We start from the raw sequence: 19,810 nt of genomic DNA on the forward strand, positions 1-19,810 counted from the left end.
TCCCATCCACATCGGGAGAGAAGCTCCCCAGGCCTTCAGCTCTGCAGCGGCTGGCCCATGCCGCCGTAGGTGATTGTCTTGATGTTCTGATACTCGGCCAGGCCATACTTGGATCCCTCCCTGCCGAAGCCGCTCTCCTTGACGCCGCCGAACGGCGCGGCTGTATCCGAGATGATGCCCGTGTTGACGCCAATCATGCCCACCTCGAGGGCCTCGGCCACGCGGTGTACGCGGTGTAGGTCGCGTGAGAAAAAGTACCCTGCGAGGCCGACCTCGGTGCGGTTGGCCATTTCCACAACCTCGGCCTCCGTCTTGAAGGGGAAGAGCGCCGCCACAGGCCCAAACGTCTCCTCGGTGGCAATGGCCATCTCGGGCGTCGCATCGCGAATCACGGTGGGCTGCATAAAGTTGGCGCCAAGATCGGGCATCGCCTGGCCGCCCACCAGGAGCTTGCCGCCCTTGCTCTGGGCGTCTTTGATGTGGGCCATGACCTTGGACACGGCGCGGTCATGGATGAGCGGACCGTGGGTGGTGCTCTCGTCGAAGCCGTTGCCGACCTTGAAGGCCGAGACCTTTTCGGCAAACTTGGCGACAAACTCGTCGTAGATGCCGGCCTGGACGTAGATGCGGTTGGCGCAGACGCACGTCTGGCCCGACGAGCGAAACTTGGAGGCGACGGCGCCCGCCACGGCCACGTCCATGTCGGCGTCGTCAAAGACAATCAGGGGGGCGTTGCCGCCGAGCTCCATGGACAGCTTCTTCAGCGTCCCGGACGACTGCCTCATGAGGAGCTTGCCGACGCCAGTGGAACCGGTAAACGAGACCTTTTTGACCGTGGCATCGGTGGTGAGCACCTCACCGACATCTGCCGTGTTGGACAGGGTGGTGACGACGTTGACGACGCCCTGCGGAATGCCGGCGCGGTGGGCGAGCTCGGCGAGGGCCAGCACCGTCATGGGCGTCTCTCCTGGAGCCTTGCAGACGACGGTGCAGCCGGCGGCGAGCGCAGGCCCAATTTTCCTCGTGATCATGGCGGCGGGAAAGTTCCATCTACATGTTCATGGTTCCGTCAGCTCACGGTTATATAAGGTACTCGGGAGCCCTAGAGGGACAAGAGTTCTCACGGAGTGATGAGCCCGCAAACGCCCACCGGCTCCTTAAACGTCCACACCCGGTTACCCGGCACCGTGGCGGGGATGACGTCGCCGTAGGCCCGCGGCGCCTCCTCGCTGAACCACTCGAAGAAGTTGGCGGCATAGGCGACCTCGCCCTTTGCATCGGCAAACGGCTTGCCGTTCTCCCAGGTGATGAGCTTGGCAATGTCGTCGGCGTTGGCGGTGACGAGGTCGTACCACTTGCGCAGCAGCTTGGACCGCTCGCGGCCCGTCGTCGTGCGAAAGCTGGTGAAGGCGTCGGCGGCGGCGCGGATGGCTGACTTGGTATCTTGGGCATCGCATTCGGCGCAGGTGCCAATGAGATTTCCGGTGGACGGGTCTGTGGTTGGTGTGGTTTTGCCTCGTCGGCATTGCGGTGTCAGCCTTGATCAGGCGCGCTTGACGTCGACGCGGAAAACAGACCATTGACCTTGAACGTCTTTCCCGACTTGGCGGGCCTCCATTGCCCATTGATGAAGCAGACGTCGAGCTTGAGCAGTGACGGGTCGTTGAGCTGCGACCGCCTCAGTCAACTTCGGGTTGTTCGCGTCGAGAGCAGCTCGCCGTACCTTGGGTGCCATGGTGGAAGCGCTTCGGACCAACCCCAGCGATGTGCCGGCAAAGCAGCGCAATGGGGCTCCGACTTTGTTCAGCAGCGCCATGTGTGATCCTAGGGGTCGTGCCAGAAGGAATGGGCGGAAGAGCGGAGGAGAGGCGGAGGAGAGGCGGAGGAGAGGAGAAGTGCGGCCTCTCGCTCCCAGTGCCGAGGAGGTTGTCCTGCGGGGGAAGGCTTACAAAGTACAGGGACTGGGCAGTTACAGCCCACTGTGCCCTCGCTGGGGGCCGCTGCAAAGTATCTGGGGCAAAGGTTCATCAAGCATGACGTCGACTCGAGACACGGGGCACGTCGGCCGCTCTCCGCGGGCTCTGGTGGGGGGAGGTACCGAAAGGCGGGGGAGCTTGCGAGCTTGTCTCGTCGCAGCTTGCAACACGCGGTTTGGCCGTGCCCATGCTGTGGGATGCCAGCTATCATGATCCATTAAATGCACGCAAGACACAACGTGGCAATGTCCGCAACGACACACCACTCGGTACAAATGAAGCCGGACATGCCCAATGCAGCTGGGGCATTTTTGCAATAAATGTCCATTTCCAACGCGATACGCTAAACAACTTCGCCATGGTAACCCATATCCACATATATTCCGTTCTGGAACATTTCTCCAGACTTCTCTCATTATGATCCTCTTTTCAGGACTGTCTCCCATAGATCCAGTCCCCTCACGCATACGCCTGATGGGGCTGTCGTTGAGGCATCTGTCGGTCAAGAGTATAAAATGCCTGCGTCCGCGGCGTGTACGGCATAGCGTTTAAACCGGCGGGCGACTTCATGCTATGCATCTCCCAGTTGCTCCCCTCCTTGGACAAGGGCGAGGTCGACTCTTCGTCTTCGTCGTTCTTCTGGTCATTCTCCTTGTTGGGCCACATTGCGTGCAGCGCAACGCCCAGGTTGACCAGACATACAATTCTGACATGACGCGTTAGACTGTCAATCGAAATGCGAGAGGTCGGCGGTCGTGACTCACAGCATGAGCAGCGTGACCCCGAGCGAGCTCTGGGCTACCTGACAAGAATTATATTTGCCATAGCGCTTGGCAAGGCCACAACCCTGCCGAAAGTACCATGCCGCCGGAGCCGGGTAGCGAGAGTCGGCATAGTCGGGGCCAATCTGCCCGTAGACGCTGACCGTGTAGAGCGTCACCAGCGTGATGCTGACGACGACGGCCAAGATGGGATACCACACCCTCATGATGTAGCAGATGAGCCTGACCAGGAGGAAGAAGAGGGAGATGATTGAGATGGCGACGTTGAAATTGGTGAGGCTGCTTCGTCGTTAGCATGGACCGTCTGCCGGCTGTGTCAAAAGACTCACGCCAGCGACCAGATGAATGGGACATTGGGCAGGGCTCGGTAGTTGGCATAGGCATATAAGACCATGTCAGGGTTTGAATTGAGCTTGTTCTCGAAACCAATGCGCCACATGTCGGTGCGGTACATGTCGGGCTGCGCGATGCCGAAGATGACAAGGATGGGCACCAGGACGAGGAGCTCAACGGGCATCAGCCAGCCAAGAGTCCGTTTGTGCGTTCGGGGCCATGTCCGAGGTATGACCCGGTAGGTCCGGTTCCTACCGAGCAAAAGCTTCATTCTGGGCGTCGTTGGCCGTCGCCGGCCGGAGGGGGACGGTTCTATCGGATCGTGTGTCTCACGTCGAGCCTGCTGGCCGAGAGCTCTGGGCGACTGCAGAGAGGACTTTGTAGCAGGCCGCCAACATTCGCAGTTGTGCGTTCGGGTTCGTGGGCCGCGAGTCGTCGACTGTCTAAAGCCGTGGCAAGATGGCTGACCACATTTGCCGAGCACCGTCGTCGTCGTCCTGGTCACGAGTTTCTTAATAGGTTAGGCGCTTCGTGTCCGACTCTCCGCTTGAAGATCAAGGATGAGGTCTCGGAGACAGCCAGCACAGCTGAGGGCGAGGGATGGCGTTTAAAGGTGCAGGAACGTGCGGAGCGTGGGCGGCTGTGATGGGAGCCATGGCGGGAAACGTCACCGCAGTCGACGCCAATGAGAAGCGCCGGGCGGCGGCATCTCTAAGCGCCGGGCAATGCGTGGGTTGAGCGATTGGCGCCTAGAGATGCGTATGCGACCAATGGGAGGCCACGAAGGTGCTTGTGCGTCTCGAGGGTGGCATCGGCATGGGGGCCGAGACAGGGATTGCGCATTCGCCATTCTCTCGGCAGAGCTGGGAGGGGGTCTCCGGCGTGAGGCGGGGGATGCGGGCACGGCCCAGGACGACGTTCGAACTGCTTGATCTGGCATGCTTCTTCTGTATGTAACTGGTCGTTGGAGCAAAGTGCCAGTGCCGAGGGACGCGCTCCTATAGAGCGGGACGCAAGAAACCGCGATTAGAGCCCGTGCCAGCGTCCACTGGAAGAGCACCGGGGTGCTGCCACACCAGCCGGCAACGGGTCAAACAAGGCCAGCGCCCGTCACAGCTGCTGTGAGCTCCAGAGCAACGGAAATGGAACTGTCGGGCTCGACCAACAACGGCCCCTCCGAACGAGCTGTCCGAGAGGCTTTGCTCCGGGGCAATAAGTCGCCTCCGGGAAGACGACACTGGGCCTCGAGCATGGCAGCGTCATGCGTAAGCGAACTCGCCGTGCTTGGCCAAATGCAAGCCCACGTATGCTGTGGAGGATGACTTGGGATGTTGCTGCATATGCACTGACTTGACTTGCCACCCACAGGACCTGCCAGCGTTGTACAGTAGGTACACTATGTCCGCATGACTGGCGCTCGAGTATGGTAGTTGTGATACGGTACGAGCCTGTGTTGGACCGCCGTCTTCCTGGCTGAAATTCCTGGGTTTCCTCGGCCAGCACCACACAAGGCAAGCCCAGGTCGGAGGCAGGTCGGAGGCAGGTCGGGATAGCAGCATGCAGGCTTGCAGGCAAAACGAGCGCTGCCGACGAAAAGGGGATGGCGCTTCCAACTTGATTAGTCTCTCGCCGCGAAGAAGGAGCTTCCAAGCAAGTCGTCGTGAACGGGCACAGAGCATGTACAGTACAAGCATCCAGCACCGACCGTGGGTCGCGCCAAAGGTCCACTCTTGTAGTCCGGGCGCTCCACCTTGGGCCTGGACCGATCCATCGGAAAAGTTTGATAATTATACCTAATGTAAGTACCTACCTGTACCTTGAACACAGTACGTACCTAGGTAGGTACGTACCTTAAGCCGCTTTACGTACAGTAATTACTCGACTTTGCTTTCTGAAAAGTAAATGGCCGCTGCACGTGCAAATGCTCGATCCCGCCACCGCAATCTTCGTCTCCCTCCATCGTCGTCAATCGTCGTGACGGGGAAGAAGAAAGCAGAAAGAAGCGTCGGAACGGACAAACGCTGGCCCCGTAGCACCCCCGTAGGTACGGATACTCCGTACGGCCGCCAAGGATCAAGGGTAGCTCCACGCACTCGGCGCCGCGCCAGGCCCATTGACAGGATCTCATGAGAAACCACGATGGACGAGATAAGGGGTTGCCGCAGGCTGTCGCATTCCTTGCCCGCCTTGTCCTCCCTACCAATCTCTAGCCAAGCCCATCCACGTCCCGCCTGATGCTGCAGCACCGCTCCTTGAGCCCCGTGCTGCAAAGTTCGTACAGATGCGCCTCGAATCTTCTCCTCTTCCGACAGTTGGCTAACGTCCTTGTTCCCCCTTCTCTCTCTCCCTCTCTCTCACACACTGTATTCGCGAGCACCTACCGCAAGACACACAAAGTACAACAGCGGAATGATGCGAGGGGTGAATCGGTCTCTCCGACGCTCTCTACCGACTCGTCCTTGAAGCCGAGATGCACAATGATGCCAAGTTCCGACGACAGCTTCTCATTCTTGGGTGCAGATGCAGCACGCAAATAACTCCGCTGCCCAACCGAGGGCTACCGAGCCGGGTCGGGGATCGCTGCCTTAGGTTGCCCAATATGACTCCGTGCGAAGCACAAGACATTATCCGCTCTCTGTGCACGCGAGGCGCCCGTATCGCGGAACAAGATGCTTAACAGGCATTACGCAACGGCTCGGGGACAGCGGGAGATGGTGTTAGTTTTGATTCCATATACAGAGTCCGGCTCCGAGTCCAGAGTTCCAGAGTCCGGGAGTGGAGCAATTGGCTCTGCCAGTTCCTTCCTGCTGGCCCTTTGCGTTGGAGCTACCCGGCATGTACAGTTTCCGTGCCTCTGGGCACCTGGAGTGAAGTGAAGCCCTTGCAGGTGGTTGGCGGCGACGCAAATTGCATGCTGCCTTGCGTGGGTACCTAGATAGGTACCTAGGTAGGTATCTAGGTATTACCCATGGGTACCTAACCTACGGAGTGTCCAGTGCTCACTGGCTGTACCTGATAGATACCTACCTACCTAGAGAGGGTAGGTACCATGTAAAGTACAGTACAGTACTACGGTACTTAGGTAGTAATGAAGCGCGACAAGCTGTACAGTAAGCACTCACGGTAGGGCACCGGTAAAATGGCGTCCTTCCATTCGCTCATCTCGACTCTTCCCTGACCTTGCATCGTCTCCCGCCCGCCATCCATCGCTCAGCTCTGCGGCCCGCCCGCCGGCCTCCTGTCGTCCCTCCGACAAACCACGTGCGACTCATACCTGCCTACCGACTAATTAAGTCACTTACCGACTGCGCAGGCGACCGCCGCCTTGCTGGATCTCCAATGGGGTGTCGCCTGCCTGGGCCATTCGTCTCACTGGATCGCGTCTGCTCAGTCCTACCCAACCTACCTGATTACCGACCGTGCCCTCGGCGTCAGCCCTGTCCGCACAAATACCCTCTTGCATCTCGGCAGCAACGAGACGGACCTAATCCTCCTCGATCCAACAAGCATTTGGGGCACATCCTTGACACCTTGACCACCTCTGTTTGCCCACGCCCCATTATTAGCCTGGTACCGGCCTACCACTTACATTCAGCATACTTACCTGTGCTTTTATGACCCAATTCCACCATCGCCCCTTCGATCACCCGCTCTGCCCCCGATCACCCCAAAAAATACCGGGCCCAGGCCCCATGCCCGAAGCAGGGAAATCTTGTACCGGTACCGCCAACAGACCCCGTCTGACCCGTCCCTTGGGACCAAAGGGCCCTCTCGTCAGTAACCCGTCTGTCTTGCCGGCACCTCGCTTGTCTTCGCCCATAGTCCCTTCGCCTTTTTGGTTGCATTCCCCCATCCTCTCTTGACCCCCTGGGCGCCTTGATGCAGCAGCCAGACCATGGCGTTGCGTCCCGCACCGGCCCTGCCCCTCCCATCGCTGTCGGCGCCGCCTCCTCCCCCAATGACACTGCTCGCGAAGCCTCACCTTCTGCCTTCGTCGGCTCCCTGACGTCCGCCCCAGCCTCGCCTCCCTCCATCGACCCAGCCGTTACCGTCTCCTCCGAAGGCCGTCGCCGCCACCGGCAAAACCACAGGCGCTATCCCAGTGCTTTCCAGGGACCATGGCCACCTGCTGCTGCTAACCGTCACGGCCACGCAGCCTTGTCGGCCATTGCGAACCTCCCCAGCTCAGACGCCACCTCGCGGCCACCCAGGGCCCTTCTTACCTCGCATTATCGCAGTCTTTACTACCGGCAGCACCCGCCGCAGAACCTCGCCGCCACCAAGCCCTGGCGCCCCCGCAAGTCTACAAAGCGGCCCCCGAGGCAGGACGAGGCTCCTGGTCGCGCAATGGACCGGGCCCCCGTCAAGAAAGCCCGGACCGGAGCCTCACCCCCCAGGCGATTCGAGATTCCGCCCTCGGCCACGATTCCCCCACCTTCCTTGGCCTCGTCAGCCCGAGACGGCTCCTCGCCTCTCTTCTTCTCTCATGCGCCCGCGAGAATCCTTAGCCGCCCTTCGGGCTCCACCGCCTCCGAGATAGCTGCGAGCATGCTATCGCGCGGCCGTGACGACCCAGCCGGAATTGTCACCACCGTCAAGCTCCCGCGCGCCAGTGTCAGCTCCTCAAGCCGGGCCATGTCGGGCAGTACGCCGGGCAGTTTGGCTTCCTCCATGGACATGAGCTCCGACTCGCGCAACCTTCCAGCCGGCTTGCAAGCGGTCCAAGGCATTGGCGCTATCGAGCTCCTTGAACACGATGACCGTCCAACCTTCCTTCTCTGCCTGGCTGGTCCACTTAACCTGAATCGGCCGGGTCTCGAAATCTTGTACTACAATGGCTCCTTGCGATGCTGTCCCGAAATACAAAATCTTCTCGCTGTCGACTCGGAAGACACCTCCGTTGCCGAAGGCTTTGATCGCTTCAAGTCGTGGGCCTACGATGTCCCCAAGAATGACGACATCGACACATCGTTGCCGTATCACGAATACGGCGGTATCACTTGGACGCGCATAACACTGCGCCAGAGGTTCCGTTTTATAAGCGGCAATGTCACCCCTGCGGCCCCTCGATCCATCACGCCTCGCCCTCGCTCAGCCGAGCCCGCCGCCGTCGCCACCAATGACTCCCCTTCACCCCCATCCGTGCCAACCTCTCCTGCCGGAGAAGTAATCGACCCTCCAGACTACTTCGGCGATGCTGCCCCCGGCCTCAAAGGAGATTCGTCGAGTCTGGGAACCATCAAGACGGTGCTCGAGCAGAGCGCCGACCATGGACACCCAGACGAGTTTACAAATCAGGTGCTCCAGTTCCAGCCCACCAAGAACGTCTTTGACTGGACCCGTGTCCCCGTCGCCGACAGCCTCCCCGAGCACATCAAGTTTGCCAAGTCGGTAGACTGGGCTTCGACGCCTCTGGGCCCCATCTCCGAATGGTCATACGACCTGAGGGCCATGTCAAATCTGATCATGGGTAGCCCTCACCCTGCCGCCATGTACTGGGGCCCTGACCTTATCTGCATATACAATGCCGCGTACATCGAGCTGGCCGGCCGCAAACACCCGTCACTCATGGGCCAGAAATACACCGAGGCCTGGTCGGAAATATGGCCCGAAATTGAACCCATTTTCAAGAGCGCTTGGGAATGCGGGCAGGCAACCATGAAACACGACAATCGCCTCTTCATCAGACGCGCCGGCTTCTTGGAAGAAACGTTCTTCTCTTGGGCCATCGTACCGCTAGTCGGAAACGAAGGCGAAGTAGTAGGGCTATACAATCCGGCGTTTGAGAATACACTGCGCAGGGTCAACGATCGACGAATGCTCACGCTGCGGGAGATTGGAGAGAGGACAGCCATGGCGACCACGGTGAGCGGCTTCTGGCCCCAGGTTCAAAAGGGCCTCGAGTACAACGAATGCGATGCGCCTTTCGCTCTTATATACTCGATAAAAGAGGAGGCCGAGAGCGAGGCATCCTCGCTGCACTCGGGGAGCTTCATGCACTCATCCCAAATCATGCGCGAGGGGTCCCCCGGCGTCCCCGAAGGACATCCTGCCGCTCCCCACTTCCTCGATCTGAGAATGTCGGAAGAAGGATTCGCGCCATACATGCGACAGTGCATGGCAGGCGGCGGGGAACCGCTGGTTCTTTCTGAGAATGATGGCACTCTTCCCAAGGACCTCATCAAAGGCATCAACTGGCGCGGATTCGGCGACGCATGCACGACCATTGTCGTTTTTCCCGTCGTGCCCACGACAAAGGAAGCCGTCACTGGCTTCATTGTGCTGGGCTTGAACCCCAGGCGGCCGTATGACGACAACTACAAGCTTTTCATCCATCTCCTGTCCCGGCAACTAGCAACCTCGATGGCTTCGGTTGTGCTGTTCGAAGAAGAGATTCGCCGTGGCCAGCGAGCGGCGCGATTAGCGGCGCTGGACCGCCAGGAGCTGTCGATGCAACTGCTGTTGCGGACGCAAGAGGCCAACGAGAGCGAGTTCAGATTCACTCGCATGGCCGAGTTTGCCCCCGTCGGTATGTTTACAGCCGATGCGCAGGGCCGTATCGACTACTGCAACGATATGTGGTGGCAGATTTCCAGACACTCGCGCTTCGACGAAACAGGACTTGCGTGGATGAGCAGCGTCAGAGACGAAGACAGACCCTCTCTCGACGAAGCGTGGCAAAAGTTACTCCAAGAGCGCATGACGATTTCCGTTGAGTTTCGGTTCAAGCATAGCCAACAAAGTGGCGGCAATACTATGGACACTTGGGTTCTCATGAGCGCGTTCCCGGAGAAGAACGGGGACGGGGGCCTCAAGTCCATTTTCGGCTGCCTCACCGACATTTCCTCCCAAAAATGGGCGGAAAAGGTCCAGAACGAACGACGCGAGGAGGCTGTCGAGCTCAAGCGCCAGCAAGAAAACTTCATTGACATCACCAGCCACGAAATGCGCAACCCCTTGTCCGCTGTCCTGCAGTGTGCAGATCAAATCGCAAACAACATCACGGCGTTCACAGCCCACGACAACAAGGCCAAGGTTGAGACACTGCTGGAGAGTTGTCTAGACGCCGCCAACACCATCAACCTTTGCGCCAGCCACCAGAAGCGCATCGTCGACGACATCTTGACCCTTTCCAAGCTCGACTCGAATCTACTGGCTGTTACTCCCATCGACGAGCAGCCGGTTAAGGTGGTTCAACGTGCATTGAAGATGTTCGAGTCAGAACTGATGGCGCACGATATCGAGTTGTATTTCAACGTCGACGGCAGCTTCGAGAAGCACGGGGTCGAATGGGCCAAGCTAGACCCATCGAGGCTGCGACAAGTCCTGATCAACTTGATGACGAATGCCATCAAGTTTACACAGGGACGAGACCGCCGAAGCATCACCGTGTCTCTGAGCGTGTCCAAAGACATTGGCGAAGTCACAAGCCAGGGAGTGCTTTATTTTGACAAAAGCGACAGCCCGCGAACGATTGGCATGGACATTGCCAACGAAAAAGAGTGGGGTGGCGGCGAGAGGATCAATCTACACTGCTCGGTGGAAGACACGGGGCCGGGCCTGGATAAGGAAGAGCTCAAGGTCCTGTTCCAACGGTTCCAGCAAGCAACGCCACGAACGCACGTGCAATACGGTGGCTCCGGTCTCGGCCTCTTCATCTCGAGGATCCTGACAGAGATGCAGGGTGGTCAGATCGGGGTGACGTCTGCGAGAGGATCGGGAAGCAGGTTCAACTTCTACATCCAGAGCCGCAAGTGTATGGATCCGCCTGCAGAATTCGAGCGCATCTCACCGTTCAGGATAGGCCGTAAGGTTCAAGCACCGGCCATGACGGGCCCCCAGCTGACTGCCACTCCGCCGTCCCGCATGACGCCCCCTGTCAATGTCATGAGCCTGGCAGAACGCCCGCTGTTCGACGTGCTCATCGTCGAGGACAACATTGTGAACCAAATGGTCCTGCAGCGACAGCTGCGCGACTGCGGCAACAAAACGTTTGTGGCCAATCACGGTCGCGAGGCGCTGCAGACGCTGCAGAAGTCGAGGTTTTGGGCCGGACAAGAGTCGGAAGGCGTGGACATTTCCGTCATCTTGATGGATCTGGAGATGCCCGTCATGGATGGCATGACTTGTGCGAGAAAGATTCGGGAGCTCGAGAGGGAGGGTACCATTGTGAAGCATATCCCCATCATCGCCGTCACAGCTTACGCGCGGCCGGAGCAGATCGAAAACGCCAAGGCCGCGGGCATCGTGAGTTTGCTACTCTGCTCCCGTGAGGGCAACGATATACTAATCCATTTCTAGGACGACGTCATTTCCAAGCCGTTCCGCATCCCCGAGTTGATTCCCAAGATCGAGGAGCTGGTCGCAAAGTACGAGAAACTCTCCGTGTCCGCCAACGGGGCTTAAGGTATGGGCTATTCAAGCCACCACGTCAACATTATCCGCCGGAGTTTTGTTGGGTTAATTCGGTGCGGCCGGGGGCAAAATCGCGGCGATGCGGGTCCCCTTGCTTTGGACTTTATTGTCTTAACTTTACTTTGTCACATCTCGAGCGACCTGAGCATACGACATGGGTAGCCGGCGTTTTCAGAGTAGGGATGCTTTTTTTTGGGGGGAGAGGGAGGCAATGCATAAACCGGGAGCTACAAATGGGTGATTGGTCGACGTGCCAGCATTGGACGGGCTTGACAAGCGACGAGGACACACTACATTTACGATTCCCCCTTCTTTTTGCTTCTCAGCCGTCTCTGTTTGTGGAAAGGGTAGTCTGGCCAGACACGCCTTTGTCTGGAAACCGCGATTCGCCGGACCACTTCAGCGCAATGGATATATGACTGGGGGACGAGGGGCGGCACTATGCCTGAATACCAAGGCTCAGGGCCCGGGGACGGCCGTGGCTCGTGTACGCCATATTAATTAGACGCTGTACATAAGCAAGGGACCATTGTCCAGGGCGGGCTGGAGCTGGCAGCTGGGCACACACAGCTCTGCTGCCGAAGCTTGACTTTTGGCCGCTTGATTGCGGGGATAGTAGATGTGGTGATGCTGCGTGTTCTTGTCTACTTGTAGGTCATATCCCGCGCCACATGCGCACACGCAGTTGGACAGTCAAGAATGGTATCGTCTCCCTCGTACACGCACCGGCCGCCGTGCAAGATCTCTCTGCGCCCCTCGCCGGCGACTGGATTTGCGATGACGATCCATTTTGTAGGTTCAGGGGGGGTCCGCCAGGTTGCAAGGAGGCTACTCTTGCTCGGGAGCATTGAAAGGGGGAGACGAGCGAGCATGGTGATTGCACTTTGCTGGGCTGGAAATGGCGACGCTATTCAGCCCATGACAGTATCACTGGCGGATCATGACAGGCAGCAGAGACCAAACTCTCCAATACACAAAGCGCAAGTTGTATTATTAACTATTACCATCTTTTCTCTCCCACGGGTATCGAACAAAACAGCCTGACGCGTGATACTAGCTAGCGATTGTTGCGTTATCCTTTTTTTCTTCAAGTTTTGTTCCTGTTACTGGAAGAACAGCAATATGAAAATTGGTATCAGTGAAAGCAGTCTTGACAGGGTATCTTGGTATCTTGTGAAAGAAATGCAGAACCTTCCTTCCATCCCTACCCTTTCTCATGCAATGTCTTTTTTTTCTTCAGCTTTTCTGGTTTTTGCAGCAAATTCACATGTTCGTGGCCCTCTAGGCGGCAGCGGTGACGGCGGGGGTAGTAGCAGCCACATTCTCGGGCTTGTTCTCAGCCTCGGACTGAGCAGTGGTGGAAGCCTCAGGGGCTGAGGTCAGTTCCTTGGCGACGCCCTCCGTGGGCGTCTCCTTGGCAGCCTCGGCGGCGGCAGACTCATCCTTGGCAGCCTCCTCAACAGGCTTCTCCTCGGCCTTAGAGGCGGACTTGCCCTTGATGGTAGCACGGAGCTTGGAGAACGCACTCATGCCGGACTTCTCTTCGTTATCGGCGGGAACAGGAGACTTGTCGCGCTTGCCGAAGGCAAAGGGTAGCGAGGACTTGCGCTTCTCCTTGAGATCCTTCTTGACGTCGCCGTTGATGGCAGGGGTCTCTACAGTCTCGGTAGGAACCGTGGCAGGGTTGGAGACATCGACGGCGAGGGGGGTAGTTGACTCGACGGGAGGGATGACCGGGGCGACAGCATCGGTAGTGGTGACGTCGGTCTCAGCGGCAATCTCAGGGGTTTCCTCGGTAGCCTTGTTTGCATCGACAGGCTTCTTCTCTTTCTTGGAGAAGACATTGCCAAAGAAGCTATTGCGCTTGAATGGCGCGGGCTTATCCTTGGGGCTCTCGGCGGGAATAGCCTCCTCGGCGGGCTTGTCCTCGGCAGCGGCAGTCGGGGCGTCGGTAACCGGGGCCTCCTCTGCGTCGACAGCAGCGGGCTCGGCGGCGAGTGCGTCTTCAGACTTGCGCTCATCCTTTTTTTCCTCCTTCTTGCCACCAAAGCTGAAGAAAGAGGCTCGCTTGCGGCTGGCAGACCGGCGCTTGGGTTCCTCTTCCTTGGGCTCCTCCTTCAAGGCCTCGTCATCCTTGGCCGCATCCTCAGCCCTGGCGGACTCTTCGGTCTTGAGCGGGTCCTCGGCAGGCTTCTCTTCCTTGGTGAGGATGGCCGCTGGCTTGAGCGACTCAAGCGTCTTCTTGTAAGTCTCCGACTCGGTCACAGTGACGGCAAGCTCCTTGGCCTCAGCGATCTTGAGCTTCAGCTGGGCGACCCAGCTGTCACGCTCAGGAGTCGAGGCGGCCTTGAAGCTGTGCTTGTTGCCCTTGGCGGTGAGGTGGAACTTGTTGGAGCCGTCGGTCTCGGGTTCACTGGCATGAGCCTACGTAGAGTGTCAGTCGACGATTATGGTGCGGCTGTCGTTGCTGGACAAAGGTGGAGCATACCAGGTTGATGATGCTGTGGGGGGATTTCTTGTCACCGATGAAGAGCAGGCCCTTGCCTGTGTGCGACGCCCATGCGACGTTGTCGTGAGCAGTCTCCGCAGACTTCTCACTCTTCTGGTAGTGGGCGAGCGACTTGGGCTCGACAGCATCGGAGCCGAAGAAGAAGAATTCCTTGCTGGGAATCAGGTTCCTGTAATGGGGCAGTATTAGCCAGCTGTTCTTGATGTATCGGGGCGGTGGGATGTCTCGTGCTGGACACTTACTTGGGGAAGCTTGCGCCCTGCGCCTTGTGGCCGAGGTGGCCTTCGTCGACAGGCTTGATCTCATCCTTTTTGTCTTCGGTCTTGGCAGCGTCGGCGGCGTCGATGGCGTCTACTGGCTTGACGGAGTCGATGGGGGGAGCCTCCGCAGAGATAGCCTGGTCGGCAGGGGCAGTCTCGGTCTTTGCGACTTCGGGCACCTCGACGGTGGGTTTCTGTTCTTCGGCCATTCTGGATATTGCAATGAGGGGGTATCTTCGAGGAGGATTGGGTATCACAGCAAACAAAGGCGAGACAGGATAAGAAAAGAAAAAGATCCAGAAAAGGGCTTGTGGGTTGCAGCAAGCTTGGACGGGCACAGGCTGGGCTTGTGGCGATGGAGGAGGAAAGGAAGAAGGAGGAGGAAAGAGGAGGGGGGGAGGTGATAAAGGGGACGAAGGGTACTTATTTGCTGGGAGGGGAGAGAGGCAGAGGGCGGCAGGGCAGGGGGGCAGTCAAGAAGAACCTGACAAGTATGCCCTCTGAGGTACGGCAAGGGGAGACAGGAGGGTTGCTGGGCCCTGTCTCTGCTCCCCACCCTCTCACCTCCCTTTCAATTTCTGAGCCCACGACGGGGGTGGGCCTATGGGGCCGTTGCCCATGCGAGCCGTGCCCGAAGGGGTACTATCTGCCCATTTGGACCGGTGCTCGCCACATGCAGGTACAGCATATTACAGCAGAACAGGTATGGTAGTATGGTATGCCTACATACTTAGTACTCCTTTGCACTGTGGTGCGCGCCCAGTTTGCATCCCCGAGGTGCTGTACTGGTCGCTTGGTGCTGTGGCTTGGCGCCAGGAACGCCCCGTCGGTACTGTGTACCTTGCGAGTAATAATTCCACGCTGGACGACGCCCGGCTGCTGTGGCCGTCGTCGACCTACCACTAGTAGTACCTAGGTACACTACAGTATTCGACCCCGAGGTTCTGGGCAGTACATGGATGCGCAGGTCCGCTGTTGAGCATTCACTGTACTGTACAGTGCCGCGCAGATACATCACGCACGTGTACGCAGAACTCGCCGTGGTAGGCATCAGAATATGAATATGCACATGGCTTTGGTAGCGGCTCCTCTTGAGGGAGAGCAAACGGCGAGCCTAAGGGAGGTGGACAACATGACCAAGTACCCGCTACCTGGGCCGACGCACGGACACGGAGGGTTCCATTCGAGCAGGTCTCGGGCATCGTGGGCGAGAGAAGCAACGGCTTTCGTGGCAAGAGTGCTGCTCAACGAAGCGATTATTTTCAGTCCGAGGCGAGTAATGTCGACGATTCTCTGCGTCCATGCTGCATCGAGAGTGAGGGATGGATACGCGCACTCCATCCCTCACTCCCCCATCATCTTGATTCCTTGGCGCAACTTCCCCCTCCGAATCACCACCTCATCCAGTAATAATTCATCATCCATCGGCCACTGCATGGGACTGGACTGGGCCATGCGTACGGTACAGTACACGCACGTACAGTAGATAGCTAGGTGTCTACGTAGATATCTACTGTGCTTCGCAGCTCTCTTACATACATGTGTACCTACTGTACAGTAGCATATATGTACTGTAAATAGATAACTTAGTTGCAGCAACGATACGAGAGAAAGCATTGGCATGGCTCATGCACGTGCGAACGCACTGAAGACGTTCGTCATTGCTCCAATGCACCAGCACGCCGCAGCGTTTGAAGCACCACGTTTCTCTCCTTTGCATGGACGTCCATGACGGGCATCGAGGGCCGAGTGGGCTGCCCATACCAAGCGGCCCTCCTTTGCTATGCTCGCTACGTAATCCGTACAGATCTTGGCGGGGAGGGCTGCCCTCTCCGCATGTCATGTGGCTGGAGACGGACACGCGTGCGTTGTCATGGTTGTGTAGGACTGACTAGCAGTGAAAGCTCGGGCCTGGGGCAAGCTTGGGTTGGCTTAAGCGAGAAGGGCATGGGACGCAAGATTGCGACTCAACTGCGCTAGTGGAGGACGTTTTGGAGAGTTTTGGGCGTGGCGAAACCTCATGGCCGCCGCCCATGAATTTTATTTTAATTTTTGAAACACGGCCGCGGCGGGACGGGTCCTCGAAACGAGACGCTCATAAACAGAGGGGGCATTCAATGCCGGAATCTCGGTCGTGGCATAAACCATCCCGATGGCCTCCCTTTTCCGCCCACAGGCCAACTGCGTACCCTGCATGTACAGTACACACTGTACATGGCTTTGTCGTTACCCTCGCCCCCCTCCCCCTTTTCTTTTCTTATTCCTCATCTCTTGTGGGATATATTGGCGCGCGTCCATTCAGGGTACCTGCAAGCATTAAAAACTGAACCTGTGAATCAGGCCTGCAGTTGAAGTCTTAGCCCCCCGCCCCCTTTGGGCCGTACAGTGTGCGCACGGGTTCCAGACTCTTGCTCGCTCGGGGTACCAAGACGGGCCGGCCACGGAGGAATATCAATTCTCTGCTTTCGAGACTCGACTCGCCAGTGGCATAGGGGCGTTTTCCTTCTTCCTTGTTTCTCTCGGCTGTCTCTTTTTTCCTCCAGCGTCTTGTTCTCAGTGGAGTTTCTTCAACGCGGCAACCGAGCCCGTATTTTCGGCCCATTGGCCCCCCCCCCGAGCGAGGCACCTGGTAGCGCGCACAGGGAACCCTGGCGCGCCATCCCAGCGCTGGCTTGCAGAAAGTGGTCCATGGAAATTTCCAGTGGACCGCCCATTTTAAAGTTGGATTGGGAAATATCCAGGCGCGAGAAGAAAGGAGACTCTGCACACACAGCATGGAGTGGACAGATCAGACGGAACATGCAGCTTTCCGTGGGTGCTACAAATATCCAAGCGGCGCAGAGCTTGGAGGAGAGCAAGGCTTCGGACGGATACCGCGAGAGGCGGGAAGCCCCACAGTACGTACATGCCCGAGGCATTCATCGTGTACGGAGCACGCACAAAAACCATCTGCTCCGATGTGTCAATCCCCTTTTTTTTCCTACTCGGGCTCCATTTTATTTTGTTTTATTTTGTAAAGACCAAAAAACCCCCAATTCCAGGACGGAAAAAAAGGAAGTGCCACAGAAGGAGCCGGCGTTCGGTGTGGACGAGATTGCAAGGGCAGGCTTCCTGACTCCGGGGGAAAAGAAAGTAAAAAAAGGGCGGGCAGCAAAGGGTCCGGGTCACGGCAGCCTCAATGTCACCGTGTGAGCATTCTCTACTGCCACGGACGCCTGCATACAACCTACCTGAGTACCTGCCTACCTACCTAACCTACTACAATGTATGGAGTACTCCGTACTGTGCATCTGTACATGGCAGTTGGCGCAACGGCAAAGCAGGGGATGTGCATATCCAGCGCTTTCAGCCCCAAGTCATGTTCTAGGTTGCCGCCGCCGCCGCCGCCGCCGTGGTCGAGGTCGAGGAGCTTCCCAGCGACTAGGCGCGGCTCGAGAGACGAAAGAGGTCCCCCCCCCCCACCGTGGCCTTGTCTGCTTGCTCTCGTTGATGGACGCATCGTCCGTGCCGTACAGTATGTACTGTGTACAGCCCGTCTACATGCATCAGTGGGTAGATGCATGTGACGATACGGGGACTTGAAGGTACTGACTGCATGCATGCACATGTACAGTATGCGTCGATATAAAGAAAAGTACCGAGTATCGTCGTACTTTGATACCTTGTATTCACGTCTCTCTATAACTTTACATAGCCATACCGGTATGTGGTTGCATCGCGCGCATCGTATCCTGCCTCCCTCCTCCTCCTCTGTGGCTCCTCCTTTTTCTTCCATTATAAAGCGAGCCAAGCTTGATTGCCTGACAACCCACCCACCTCGTTGCAGGCCAAAACCCGCGCATGTGACTCGCCCTTGTTGATGCCATCGTCTACCCACTGTGCTGTACTGCACTTGTGCTGTACTGTATAGTAGTAGGTATTTACCGACTGTGCCAAAGACGTCTCCTCTTCCTCCTGAACGACATCTACTATTCTCCGCCGGCCGAGACATCAAGGGAGCCAATCCGGCCAGGAACCCTAGCCGCTTTTTTGCCGGGCGCCGCGTGCCGTCTTTGGTGGAGTTGCTCTGCTCCCCTCTCTCCCTTTCTTTTTTTTTGTTGGCTCATCCATCCCCTCTTGAACCTTGAACTGGTCGCTCCCTGCTCAACACAACACACAACCCTCCACCCACGGCCGTCGTTGGGCGGCTGCCCTTTCTCAACCGAGTCGCCAGAGAGACACGAGCCCACAAACGACGCCGCCTCTTCTTTTCCCTTTGCAAACAGACTGCATGCATCGCTTTGGAGATTGTGAAGCTATCCGTGTACAGTCCTCGGTACCTGCCGTACTTTTCATCCAAGTCAATCAGTGTGGATGCAACCCCCTCTCTCTCACCTCGGACCCCCTCCGCCCCCCCTTCCAAAACAACAAAAAAAGAAAGGAAGAGAAGGGAAGAGAGGAGAAGGGAAGAGAAGAGAAGGTGGGAAAAAAAAGGTGGTTTGAAGTCGCCCTACTAATTACTGCAGCGTCGTGTTGGTTGCTTCTTTTGGGTTGGCTCACCAGCATGAGAGACAGACAATGTACAGTACTCCTCCGTACAGCCCAACAAAAAAGACACGTTCGCTGTTCAAGGCAACTGTTCAAGGCTACTGTTCAAGGCAGCTGTTCCAGGCAGCGGTTCAGGGCAGCGGTTCAAGGCAGCGGTTGTGGGTTTCGTCAACGGCTCTGCTGTAGTCGAGCAACCTGCAACCCGGGTAAGTTTTGGCACCGTTGGTGGATGGATGTCCCCCCGACTCTGCCATGGAAAGCCACATGCCACGATGATGTCTGTCGTCTTTCCACTGTAATCATGATTATGCCTGCCTCCCAACTAGGTTCAGCGTATTCCACCCCCCCCCCCCTCCTTCCCCAAGTACGGATAGCGCCACAGCACCATCGAGGCCACCCTCCATCCTCTTAGCGCCGTGACTGCTCAGACGTCTCATCGGCTTGGCCCAAAATTCTCCAGGCGCATGACCCATGGTCGCACAACGTCGACTCAGGTGCAAACACACACACATGTGCGGATACGCAGGGCGTTTTCCAACCACCCTCCCTCCTCCGGGATCACCGTGGGGTTTCCTCGGCATCCGCTACGGCACTGACATCTGCTCGCTAGCAAATTCGTCCCGTCCCACTGCCGGAGCTTCGAGGGCTCGCCCGTCATGCACCCATTGCTCATCAAAGTCGTGTCGTGTGTCTTTCATGCGCGACTAGCCGCCGTCCCGCGATGGAGCAAGTCGACGTCATCCTATTGCCGCCGACACTGGCCGAGTGAGCAGCATCGACTGTTTGTGGGTGTGATGCTCCAGGATCCGATTACTTGACTCCTGCGCCCCCGCAACGGCAAGGAGGCGATCCTGAAGCCCCGACCATGGAGCGTTCGGAAGCCCTTGGCCCGTCTTGATGACATCAGATGGGTCTTGTTGCTGCTCCTCACTTGCCTTATATGACCCAGCTCTCACGTACGGTGCCTGACACGGGACAGTTTGTGTCCCCTTGGAGCTTCTTGGCTGG

General features: G+C 57.7%; 4 protein-coding genes across 4 annotated transcripts; 1 reads left to right on the forward strand and 3 right to left on the reverse strand.

Annotated features, from left to right (window-relative positions):
• Nucleotides 1–35: 35 nt before the first annotated feature.
• HRG_06545 (aldehyde dehydrogenase family domain-containing protein) lies at nucleotides 36–1,735 on the reverse strand (the record flags this gene model as incomplete). Its single annotated transcript, XM_044865016.1, has 5 exons — nucleotides 36–491; nucleotides 558–1,050; nucleotides 1,125–1,494; nucleotides 1,578–1,668; nucleotides 1,724–1,735. 5 exons carry the CDS (start codon nucleotides 1,733–1,735, stop codon nucleotides 36–38), a joined length of 1,422 nt encoding a protein of 473 aa, XP_044719956.1.
• Nucleotides 1,736–2,435: 700 nt separating this feature from the next.
• HRG_06546 (uncharacterized protein) lies at nucleotides 2,436–3,362 on the reverse strand (the record flags this gene model as incomplete). Its single annotated transcript, XM_044865017.1, has 3 exons — nucleotides 2,436–2,682; nucleotides 2,741–3,037; nucleotides 3,088–3,362. The coding sequence occupies 3 exons, from the start codon at nucleotides 3,360–3,362 to the stop codon at nucleotides 2,436–2,438; spliced, it is 819 nt and encodes a 272-aa protein (XP_044719957.1).
• Nucleotides 3,363–6,970: 3,608 nt separating this feature from the next.
• On the forward strand, nucleotides 6,971–11,497 carry HRG_06547 (histidine kinase-, DNA gyrase b-, and HSP90-like ATPase domain-containing protein; the record flags this gene model as incomplete). The annotated part of the gene is made up of 4 exons (XM_044865018.1): nucleotides 6,971–7,193; nucleotides 7,248–10,841; nucleotides 10,896–11,338; nucleotides 11,393–11,497. The coding sequence occupies 4 exons, from the start codon at nucleotides 6,971–6,973 to the stop codon at nucleotides 11,495–11,497; spliced, it is 4,365 nt and encodes a 1,454-aa protein (XP_044719958.1).
• A 1,290-nt stretch (nucleotides 11,498–12,787) lies between these two features.
• Nucleotides 12,788–14,484, reverse strand: HRG_06548 (pleckstrin-like domain-containing protein; the record flags this gene model as incomplete). The annotated part of the gene is made up of 3 exons (XM_044865019.1): nucleotides 12,788–13,930; nucleotides 13,995–14,184; nucleotides 14,258–14,484. The coding sequence occupies 3 exons, from the start codon at nucleotides 14,482–14,484 to the stop codon at nucleotides 12,788–12,790; spliced, it is 1,560 nt and encodes a 519-aa protein (XP_044719959.1).
• Between the last annotated feature and the right edge of the window lie 5,326 nt (nucleotides 14,485–19,810).

Source organism: Hirsutella rhossiliensis, assembly GCF_020360975.1.
Source record: "Hirsutella rhossiliensis strain HR02 chromosome Unknown scaffold00006, whole genome shotgun sequence".
Lineage (NCBI taxonomy): Eukaryota > Fungi > Ascomycota > Sordariomycetes > Hypocreales > Ophiocordycipitaceae > Hirsutella > Hirsutella rhossiliensis.